The 12436-nt window shown below is 40.0% G+C and overlaps 1 protein-coding gene and 1 long non-coding RNA gene across 2 annotated transcripts in view; both read left to right on the top strand.

Moving 5' to 3' along the window:
* The window catches only part of LOC133540816 (uncharacterized), a 322729-nt gene that overhangs the window by 252758 nt on the left and 57535 nt on the right, over nucleotides 1-12436 (top strand). The window lies entirely within an intron of this gene.
* The window catches only part of LOC133540812 (solute carrier family 22 member 23), a 64381-nt gene continuing 52615 nt past the window's right edge, over nucleotides 671-12436 (top strand). The window contains 2 exon segments of the mRNA XM_061883764.1: nucleotides 671-1533; nucleotides 11081-11184. Of these exon segments, the coding sequence (XP_061739748.1) occupies nucleotides 1123-1533; nucleotides 11081-11184 (515 nt within the window). The 5' untranslated portion in view covers nucleotides 671-1122.

The raw sequence follows: 12436 nt of genomic DNA, 5'->3' as shown, positions 1-12436 counted from the left end.
AAGGGAATACGCGGTAGAAAATGGATGAATATACATATAATGGCGACTTGTCCTTCTGCCCAATTGTAGCTGAGATAGGCACCAGCACCCCCGCGACCCCAAAAGGGAATAAGCGGTAGAAAATGGATGGATATACATATAATGCCGACTTGTCCTTCCGCCCGATTGTAGCTGAGATAGGCACCAGCGCCCCCGCGACCCCAAAAGGGAATAAGCGGTAGAAAATGGATGGATATACATATAATGGCGACTTGTCCTTCTGCCCGATTGTTGCTGAGATAGGAAACCGCGACCCCAAAGGGAATAAGTGGTAGAAAATGGATGGATATACATACTGTATTAGCAGAGTATTAGGGAATTAGCAGAGTACTTGCCTTGATCTTAAAAAGTTAAAATTCGAGGCCTGCTTAAACCTACTTCTCTACGGTCTTTGAATGTCTGTCGGTCATAATCACTTGGTGAAAAAAGTTTGAGAACCACTGGCATAGGGAAACATAATATCCCCCTGTGCCCAATGTAACCCCCCTCGAATATAGTTATTGTTTGCAAGCATATGAGAATAAACAAAAGAAAAATGTCGATGTCGGCGCTGTAATTATCGGTCTGATACCGATGCTACCCTTGTGTCGATATCCCCCTCCTCCCCAACTGTGTGCCATTGGCTCTATAATCGGCACCAACATATTCCTCCGCGTCTCTTACTTTATCACGCAGACATGCGAGGGGAGCGCGCAATCTGAGCTACAGCCGAGGTACTCCGGACTTGAGGACCGAGTCGACGCACACCTTCAGGGGTCATAAAGGAGAGCCGTTGCGGTGCACATGGATTGTATCCCCGGCATTCCACGTCTGCGCCGAGGCTGGGATTAGCACCGCATGGCTGGTCGGCGCACACATGGAGTACAAAGCCGATGCTGACGAGTATGCCTGCCTGTCCGAGCCCGGTTCTCTCAGGGAGATTTGTCCTCTCGGATTCGCTCCAGGACCCTTCACCATGAGGGCGACTCTTGGGTGAATTGGTGGACTTTTTTTTTTTTGGGACGCGGGCTCTCCTTTGTGTCGGACAAGGGTTTAACTCGGAGGCGCTTTGCTTCGCCCAGCTGTTCCCGGGGGTCGGCAGTGATGGCAGCCGGCCGCCCCCAGGCACAGAACCACCCGCCCGAGAACGGCTTCGCCCAACTGGACCTCCCGGCACCCAGGCTGCTGCAGCACGTCGACGGCTCGGTTCTACCGTCTCTCGGGGGGTTCGGGAGGCATCAAAAGCAGCTTGTAGTTCTGACCTGGATACCGGCGTTGTTCATCGGCTTCAGCCAGTTCTCGGATTATTTCCTTTTGGCACAACCCAACGGCACGTGTTTGCAGCGTTTGTCGAACGAGAGCAATGTGACCGTGGAATTTCCCGCGGTGACCGGTACCGACCTCACGGTCAACATTACCGGGGAAGGATACGGTGACGGTGGCGGTGTGCTTTGCGCCTGCAAGGAGAGGAGGCTGGAGCTGCAAACTGGGCTAAGTCAGAATGTGGTTACCAAGGTAACGGCAGAGCACGACATACACCCACCATAAAACTATAATAATATCTTTATTATGTAATATGCAAGTGTTTGTGTGAACGCTGACTACAGCAGCATCTAATTCAACTCACCCACTGACCTCAATCTCAGTGTGTGTGTGTTCTTGTATTTCTACCCTTCTTGAGACGTCAATAAGGAAAAGTACCTTCCTATGAGAACCGGTGAACAAGTCATGGACAACCACAGCGTCTAATAGAGCAGTGTCTTTCAACCACTGTGCCGCGGCTATCCTTGCCAACATTGAGACCTCCAAATTCAGGAGATTGCGGGGGTTGTGGTGGACGGGGTTCATACATATATCAGAGACGGGGTGGCTCGTCACCTCCGTTGTTGGAGGCATATCTCGGTTGGTGGAGTGGCCGTGCCAGCAACTCGAGGGTTGCAGGTTCGATACCCGCTTCTGCCATCCTAGTCACTGCCGTTGTGTCCTTGGGCAAGACACTTTACTCACCTGCTCCCAGTGCCACCCACACTGGTTTAAATGTAACTTAGATATTGGGTTTCACTATGTAAAAGCGCTTTGAGTCACTAGAGAAAAGCGCTATATAAATATAATTCACTTCACTTGTGTCCTGAGCAAGACACTTCACCTTTGCTCCTGATGGGTGCTGGTTAGCGCCTTGCATGGCAGCTTCTTCCATCAGTGTGTGAATGTGTGTGTGAATGGGTAAATGTGGAAGGTAGAAAAGCGCTATACAAGTACAACCCATATTGTAGCGTCCCGGAAGAGTTAGTGCTGCAAGGGGGTCTGAGTATTTGTTCTGTTGCGTTTATGTTGTGTTATGGTGCGGATGTTCTCCCAAAAGGTGTTTGTCATTCTTGTTTGGTGTGGGTTCTTAGTGTGGCGCATATTTGTAACAGCGTTAAAGTTTTTTATCCCAGTGGTGATATAGCCCCGTGAACATTTTTTTAATTCAAGTACCCCCTAATCAGAGCAAAGCAAGTTTGAGATAAAGAAGTAAAATACAGCACTAAGTCATCAGTTTCTGATTTATTAAATTGTATAACAGTGCAAAATATTGCTCATTTGTAGTGGTCTTTCTTGAAGTATTTGGAAAAAAAGATATGAAAATAACTAAAAACTTGTTGAAAAATAAACAAGTGATTCAATTATAAATAAATATTTCTACACATAGAAGTGATCATCAACTTAAAGTTTTCTCTTTGGGGATTTTAATAGAGATCCATGTGGATTCATGTACTTAATTCCAAACATTTCTTCACAAAAAATAAATCTTTAACATCAATATTTATGGCACATGTCCACAAAAAAATCTAACTGTCAACACTGAATATTGCATTGTTGCATTTCTTTTCAAAGTTTATGAACTGACATTCATATTTTGTTGAAGTATTATTCAATACATATATTTACAAAGGATTTTTTAATTGTTGCTATTTTTAGAATATTTAAAAAACAATCTCACATACCCAGTGGCATACCCTCAGGTACCCCCAGGGGTACGCGTACCCCCATTTGACAACCACTGGTTTATACGGCCACCCTCAGTGTGACCTGTATGGCTTGTATTCACTTGTGTGTGTGAATAGCCGCAGATGTTTTGTGATTGGGCCGGCACGCTGTTTGTATGGAGGAAAAGCGGACGTGACAACAGGCTGTCCTCAGGTCAGCATGCGGACCTGAGTGAGGACATCATGCGGCTGTTAATGAGTGAAGGTTTCAGGTGAGAGTGGACGCTAAAGGCAGTACCTTAAAGGCACGCCCACAATACTGTTGTCTGGGTGTATTGTTGTCTGAGTGGAAATAAGGAGAAATTCGGGAGAATGGTTTCCCCGGTAGATATTTGGGAGGTGCACTGAAATTCGGGAGTCTCCCGGGAAAATCGGGAGGGTTGGCAAGTTTGGCGGCGAGATACAGTTTGGTGTGCCGTGGGGGATTATGTAATTTCCCCTAATTGAGTTAAAAATATTTTTTTGAAAACCAGCAATTATAATCGGCAAATGTGCCGTTGTTGAGTGTCTGTGCTGTCAAGAGCTCGGCAGAGTAACCGTGTAATACTCTTCCATATCAGTAGATGGCAGCAGGTAGCTAATTACTTTGGAGTTGTCGGGAACATGGTTTGTCGTGATCACAATATTCGGGGGGCAGCATGTGGGTAAAAAGGTATCTACTAACACTTAAACCAAAAATAAACAAAAGGCGAGTGCCGCTAAAAAAAGGCATTGAAGCTTAGGGATGGCTATGCAAAACGAAACTAAAACTGAACTGGCTGCAGAGTAAACAAAGACAGAATGCTGGACGACAGCAAAGACTTACATCGTGTGGAGCAGACGGTGCCTACAAAGTACATCCGTACATGACATGACAAGCAACAATGTCCCCACAAAGAACGATAGCGTCCGCACAGCTAAAACAGTCTTGATTTTGAAAACAAAGCAGGTGCGGTGAATAGCGCTCAAAGGAAGACATGAAACTGCTACAGGAAAATACCAACAAAAGAGGAAAAGCCATCAAAATAGGAGCGCAAGATAGTAACTAAAACTTAACAAATAGGAAAACACCAAAAAACTAAAAATAAGTCACGGCGTGATGTGACAGGTCGTGACAGTACACCTACTTTGAGACAAGAGCTATAGTGACGCATGGTTGGTTATGGTTTGAATTCATATCCAACAATTGCAAGAACAACTTTTTATCGTCAATATCGGCTTATGAGTTTCATTATTTCATTTTTTTCTGCTGGTAGTGTGCCTCCGAATTTTTTCAATGAAAAAAATGTGCTCAGAAAAGTTAGAAAAACACCGTAATAGAGAGCCAAATACTATTGCTCCAAAGTCAGGATTTTTTGTAGATTTAATGTGCATATAAAAGTAAACATTGACACATGGCATCAATATATGATAAAACAAGACGACAGCTAAAGAAGGACTTCCCTATTCATCTCCGAAAAAACCCGGCAGGTCAACAGCTGTTTTTACGACTTTCGTAAGGATGAACATATACACTACGGTTCTAAGACTATAGTGGCCATTGACAGTTAGCTTCTACAGCTGGGTTGCCCAAAGTGCGGCACAGGGGCCATCTGTGGTCCGTGACTTGTTTGTCATCGGCATAAAGCACATTACAAAAAAACAAAAAATAAAGATCTCATTGGCACCCCTGGTGGTGAAATCTATCAAAATGAGGGTGGTCCCAAAAAGGAGCGAGTTTTCAAATTGACTGTGTGTCGGTTTTAAAAGTGCTCCCCCTCTGGTCAACATATGAAATAACAAGTGTCTGTAAAATTTGGAAGTGCTCCCCCCTGACCAACATATGTAATAACATGTGTGTGTACAGAATTGAAAAATGCCCCTTTTTGCCAAAATCAAATAAAACAAATTAATATGTGTAGAAAGACATAATGTAGTGAAGTGAAATTAATTATTTTTATATAGCGCTTTTCTCTAGTGACTCAAAGCGCTTTACATAGTGAAACCCAATATCTAAGTTATATTTTTAAACCAGTGTGGGTGGCACTGGGAGCACGTGGGTAAAGTGTCTTGCCCAAGGACACAACGGCAGTGACTAGGATGGCGGAAGCGGGAATCGAACCTGCTACCCTCAAGTTGCTGGCACGGCCACTCTACCAACCAAGCTATACCGCCCCACATGTAATAACTTGAAGTAAATAATGAATATCAAGAACCAATTGCAAACAATAAATAAATAAATTAAAAGCAGTCTTTTTTTCACAATGTGTCGACTTTTTTCCGATGCAATTGGGAACAAATTCTCATTCGTTGTTTCTGTAATATTGCAATATTTTCTCATAAAATGATTACTTCTTAATGCGAAATGGTAACATTTGTGATATAAAATTCTGACTTATCACATTTTTTTGAGTAAAAATTTGTCACAATTTTGCCAACTAAAATTCTGATTATTACAATAATATTGCCAACATTTTTAAGTTCTCTAATAAAATTGTGACTTTTGTCGAGTAAAATTACGACTCTTTTTATAAAATTGCCAAAATGTTAAGCTTTTCTTGTAAAATTGTCACTGTTATTGAGTAAAATTCCAACTTTTATCATAATATTGCACAAATGTTCAGTTTTTCTTGTAAAATTTTGACTTGCGTAGAATAAAATTTCGACTTTTAGTATAATACTGACAATATTCTAAGTTTTTCTTGTGAATTGTGAGCCTTTTCTTTTGAAATTCCAACTCATTTTTTAATTTTTTTTTTATATTTGCATATTATGTAATTATTATTAATGTTGTAAATAAAAATCTTTATATATCAAGAAAGGGTGGTCCTAATAAGGTAGGCATTTTTCAGAGGTGTCAAGAAGGTAACAAATACAAAAGTGTGTGTGTGTGTGTGTGTGTGTGTCCGTGTGTGTGTGTGTGCGTGCGCGCGCGCGTGTTCTGGTAATGCTAACTTAATGGGTACATCGCTCTGTTGACACAGTCACCTTTTGGGGACCTTTGACAGTATGGGGACACAAAAACAGGTCCCTTAAAGCAGAGGTTCTCAACCTTTTTTCAGTGATGTACCCCCTGTGAACATTTTTTTAATTCAAGTAACCCCTAATCAGAGCAAAGTATTTTTGGTTAAAAAAAAGAGATAAAGAAATAAAATACAGCACTATGTCATCAGTTTCTGATTTATTGGATTGTACAACAGTGCAAAATATTGCTCATTTGTAGTGGTCTTTCTTGAACTATTTGGAAAAAAGATATAAAAATAACTAAATACTTGTTGAAAAATAAACAAGTGATTCAATTATAAATAAAGATTTCTACACATAGAAGTAATCATCAACTTAAAGTGCCCTCTTTGGGGATTGTAATAGAGATCCATGTGGATTCATGAACTTAATTGTAAACATTTCTTCACAAAAAAAAAAAAAACCTTTAACATCAATATTTATGGAACATGTCCACAAAAGTCTAGCTGTTAACACTGAATATTGCATTTTTGTATTTTTTTCACAGTTTGTGAACTTACATTCATATTTTGTTGAAGTTTTATTCAATAAATCTATTCATAAAGGATTTTTGAATTGTTGCTATTTGTAGAATATTTTTTAAAAATTTCACGTACCCCTTGGCATACCTTCAAGTACCCCCAGGGGTCCACGCACCCCCATTTGAGAACCACTGCCCTAAAGGGAAACCTTTTTAAATGATAGTCGGATCCATTCTGAAGATGCCTAAGGGATTTTTAAGCTTTGGCCCATAAAACATGTTTACTGGTTAGTTTGAGTGGGAGTTTTTGTCTTTGCACAGACAGAATAAGTACAGCTTAAGCAAAATAACTAATAACTATAGCAACTGACTTTAAGCATACTAAAGTTGTGTGCTGATATATATACATGATTATTCTAACATTTAGCTATTTTTAGAACCATATAGTGAGGTAGCTTACATCAAAGCTACAAGCTAGAAAAAGGTTTGCAAATCCAGTCCCAAAAAATACAGATAAAATTCAATGACCTGGATAAATGAGAACATCCATACATACGGACAAAATCCATGATGATAGGTTGGTTTTCATTTGATGAGTCACAATTGGCTAAGGTTAGGTTGAAACAGTATGGACTGGCCAATCAGTGGCAAAATAAGGCCAGTCATCAAAACAAGGAAGCGAAATCATAACAGACATGCACTCATGTTACATGACAACTAGAGAGTCAGAGACAGAGGGATGCTTCAAGCAGACTACTAAAAACAAAGAAACGTATCTGAACATGGCAGTTGGATTCTCTCCCGCAAAATATACTTTCCTTTAGTGATTAAGACGACGTCCAGGAAACCTATAATAATGTGTGTCCTCGTTTGGCCAAATGTATACGATTAGAGAAAACAACACCCCAAACCTTAGTTTTTAATTGTTTACTCTGTAAACCAAAATTATAACTGCTCTCTTTTATAATACGTTGAACACAAATTTGGGAACACACATTAAGGCTGGTTGAGTTCATGAAATGTTTTACGGCACATAACCGTTACCAATTGTCCCCAAACAATACACAAGGCATTGTTGTTTTTTTGTCAAGATATAGGTAAATTAGTTTTTTTTACTGTGATCAGAGAAAATTAATAACATAATAGGTGTGGTCCAAAAGGCAAACTAAAATAAATACGTAGACCCATTAAATTGACCCTAGTGTGTGAACTGTAACGTATTATTTTCGGGTCTCCCCATGTCTAGCATTAAAAGATTACAGTTGGTACAAAATGCGGCTGCTAGACTTTTGACAAGAACAAGAAAGTTTGATCACATTACGCCTGTACTGGCTCACCTGCACCGGCTTCCTGTGCACTTAAGATGTGACTTTAAGGTTTTACTAATTACGTATAAAATACTACACGGTCTAGCTCCAGCCTATCTTGCCGATTGTATTGTACCATATGTCCCGGCAAGAAATCTGCGTTCAAAGGACTCCGGCTTATTAGTGATTCCCAAAGCCCAAAAAAAGTCTGCGGGCTATAGAGCGTTTTCCGTTCGGGCTCCAGTACTCTGGAATGCCCTCCCGGTAACAGTTCGAGATGCCACCTCAGTAGAAGCATTTAAGTCTCACCTTAAAACTCATTTGTATACTCTAGCCTTTAAATAGACTCCCTTTTTAGACCAGTTGATCTGCCGTTTCTTTTCTTTTTCTTCTATGTCCCACTCTCCCTTGTGGAGGGGGTCTGGTCCAATCCAGTGGCCATGTACTGCTTGCCTGTGTATCGGCTGGGGACATCTCTGCGCTGCTGATCCGCCTCCGCTTGGGATGGTTTCCTGCTGGCTCCGCTGTGAACGGGACTCTCGCTGCTGTGTTGGATCCGCTTTGGACTGGACTCTCGCGACTGTGTTGGATCCATTATGGATTGAACTTTCACAGTATCATGTTAGACCCGCTCGACATTCATTGCTTTCCTCCTCTCCAAGGTTCTCATAGTCATCATTGTCACCGACGTCCCACTGGGTGTGAGTTTTCCTTGCCCTTATGTGGGCCTACCGAGGATGTAATAGTGGTTTGTGCAGCCCTTTGAGACACTAGTGATTTAGGGCTATATAAGTAAACATTGATTGATTGATTGAATGTGAGTGTGAATGTTGTCTATCTGTGTTGGTCCTGCGATGAGGTGGCGACTTGTCCAGGGTGTACCCCGAGTGCAGCTGCAATAGGCTCCAGCCACCCACGCGACCCTGAGAGGGACAAACGGTGAAAAACTGATAACCGGATCGACTTTACATAACAATGTTAATTTTTCCATGAATATTTTGTTGAAAAGGTAAAAATTGAGAAAATAACTACTCAAATAAGATATTTTGATATTCCTGACAGATAAAATCATTTTTAAAGATTCTGCAACATTCCGAGGATGCTTAATTTAAGGATTGCAAGTTCTGCAATTCTTAAATTAAAACTGCTTGTTTTCACAATAAAATATACATTACTGTCTTTAAAGTCCTGCTTATTTTAGATAACTTTCCAGAAATACACATTTTAATATAAGATGTCTTATCAAGTAAAATTAACTAGTCTTTTTCTCTTATATTTTGTCAGCTCTTTTTTCGCAGTGATGTATTAGATATACATCCTGCAGTATTTAGCTATCATTTAAAATCATATTGGTCACAGGTGATCAGCAGGTACCAGAAGGTAAGGAAAGCTGCTTTTGCATAATATTGCAAAATAAATCACCATATAATATGTCTTACCTTATACACACACCATAATAATACTCGAATGGTGAAGCACAGTACAATCCATCAAGTGGTGCAGCTTCATAGCTTACCAAAGTCGTACTAAAGAATCTTGTTAGATTTTTGAGCGCCGTGTGTAATGTTCTATATTTTCAAGTTGTTTACTTGAGTCATATTGCAGTCTACACGTATCTCTTATGTGTCACTGCCATTTACTGGTCACACTTATCATTTCACCATGTACCAAATAAAATAGCTTCGAGGTCGTTAAGTGAAACCACAATTATTCCGTAAATTAGGCGCTCCGGGTTATAAGACGCACTGTCGAGTTTTGAGAAAATGAAAAGATTTTAAGTGCGCCATAGAGTCTGAAAAATACGGTACATTGGATTGGTTTTAGCATTTTTAATAGGGGTGTAACGATACGTGTATTTGTATTGAACTGTTTCGGTACGGGGGTTTCGGTCCCGTTCGGTGGTGTTCGGAACGAGTTTCCACACGAACATATCAAGTAGCCGCCTATGCTAAAGTCTTAACAAGCTGCTCCGCTACGTTCTGCCTGTGTCTTCTACACAGCACCCAGCATTGTCCCACCCACACAACCATCTGATAAGTTACACGCAAAGCGGTAACAGCCAATCAGCAGTGCGTATTCAGACCGTGTGTGTGTGTGCGTGTGTTACGACAGCAAAGCCCTGTCTGTCTGTTATTTCACTTTACCTTTTTCTGTGTTGATTGAGCTGTGTTGAAGCAGCAAAAAAGGACATGATGTTAAATGAAGAGTTTCTGTCTCTGATAGTTGATATAATAATGTAACTGCATCATTAAGTCTACATGAACTCTATGGTGTTCGGGGATGAATCGTCTCCCCTATTGCTATTGTACTATTTTTTTTAGCTATAGTTACATTAATCATTAGTAATGTAGCAGCCTAGTTTTGAATGGCAGGGTCCCTGTTATCACATGTTGATACTAATATAACATTTACATAATAAAAATAAACTACAGGCTTCCCAAATGCTGTAATAAATTAAGCATCATGAGTTGACTTGAAACTTTTTATATGAAGGAGAAAGAAAAGTTTTGTCATTTTATTTAATCTTAGCAACAACTTGAGGCATTTTAATGTTGATTAACGTGGGCAGAATTATTATAGTGTTCCCAATGTTAAAAGGATATAGCCATTTTTTACAAATTTGGTAAATAAATAACCAAAAAATGTATATTTTGTTGTTTTCTTACTGTACCGAAAATGAACCAAACCGTGACCTCTAAACCGAGGTACGTACCGAACCGACATTTTTGTGTACCGTTACACCCTTAATTTTTAATGTACAAAATGCACCAAAGTGGCCTCAGCTTTCTTCAGGTTTTCTGGTTGGAAAAAATTCAGCCTTGTTTGGGAATGCATGGTTCAAAATAACTATAATTTATCACTACCACCAGCTATGTTATAGTAATAATTATCATGTTCCTCTCTCTCTGCATCACCTCTTTTGGATTGGGGGTATATTGCGCAACTCTCTGCCGAACTCCATCACAAATTTCACACGCAGCGTTTTTCCCCCACACTTGTCCTTGACTGACTTTGAGATGCTGAGAGCTGCAATGTGTGTGAACTGACCCATGGGTTTGGAAGAAACTACTGTATTGATTTTTTTTATACACCCACAGTCCCTGACATGTCCATGCTTTGGATACACAACCAATTTTAGTAATTCAAAAGTCTGGGAGCAACTGAATTTGAACTGTTTAATCAGCAACTTTTAAATGCAAATTGTTAATCTGCCAATGTTTCCCTTTCATCACACGGGGATAATGAAGAAAAACCTGACAAATATCCTATGTTTGTTTTTACAGTGGAACCTGGTGTGTGACTCAGCCTGGAAGGTCCACATTGCAAAATTTTCTTTGCTGGTGGGCTCAATATTTGGCTACCTTGTGATGGGTGTCATGGCTGACTGGTAGGCTTTCATTACTGTTTTTTGATTGATTGCTTGTTTTCTGTGACGCTTGTGTTGGGTTTCTGTAAATACACTAAAAAAACAACACAGCTCAGTTATTAGAATTTTGCTGGAAAGGGTGCATGTTACAATTAAAACTTAGTTTTCGGAAGTAAATTTTAAGAAAAATATTATGAATCCATCTACAATAATTTTCTGTATAAAAGTAATAGCTTTTTTATCAATTCACAGGATATTGTAGCAACAGCATTGGCAGGCCAACAAAATAATAATATAATAACTCACATTATATAGTTGCAGTGAGTTTGTAGTGATGTCTTGTCAGAAAATTAGTCGTCCCTTGTTTATCACAAGTCCCTTTTTACGGAGTTGACCATGAATTGACCATTTTCGTGAAGTAAGATTCCTATAAATACATCAAATATTTTCATATTTCGAGCCTAAAAACAGTTTATGACTTTCTAAATTTGGTTTCAGCATTTGACTTGGTGGAGCGGGTGTCCATTAACTTGAGGGTTCCAAGTTCCAGCTTTCGCCGTCGTTGTCACTGCCATACACGTTCTGAGCAAGACACTTCACCCACCTTGTTCCCAGTGTCACCCACACTGATGTAAATGTACACAGCCCAAAACCAATGAAGTTGGCACGTTGGGTAAAACAAAAATAAAAACAGAATACAGCGATTTGCAAATTATTTTCAATTTATATTCAATTGAATAGACTGCAAAGACAAGATACTTAACGTTCGAACTGATAAACTTTGTTATTTTTTGCAAATATTAGCTCATTTGGAGTTTGATACCTGCAACATGTTTCAAAAAATCTGGCAGAAGTGGCAAAAAATACTGAGAAAGTTGAGGAATGTCCATCAAACACTTATTTGGAACATCCAAAAGGTGAACAGGCTAATTGTGTGCCATAATTGGGTATGAAAGCAGCTTCCATGAAATGCTCAGTCATTCACAAAGAAGGATAGGGCACGGGTCACAACTTTGTGAACAAATGCTTGAGCAAATTGTCGAACAGTCTAAGAGCAACATTTCTCAATAACCTATTGCAAGGAATTTAGGGATTTTACCATCTACATTCCGTAAGATCATCAAAAGGTTCAGAGAATCTGGAGAAATCACTGCATGTAAGCGGCAAGGCCAAGACTTTCGATCCCTCAGACGGTACCGCATTAAAAAGCGACATCAGTGTGTAAAGGATATCACCATATAAGTTCAGGAACACTTCAGAAAAACACTGTCAA

Source organism: Nerophis ophidion, linkage group LG22 (assembly GCF_033978795.1).
Source record: "Nerophis ophidion isolate RoL-2023_Sa linkage group LG22, RoL_Noph_v1.0, whole genome shotgun sequence".
Lineage (NCBI taxonomy): Eukaryota > Metazoa > Chordata > Actinopteri > Syngnathiformes > Syngnathidae > Nerophis > Nerophis ophidion.
The sequence above is the reverse complement of the archived record's forward strand: the minus strand, read 5'-3'. Positions and strand labels throughout refer to the sequence as shown.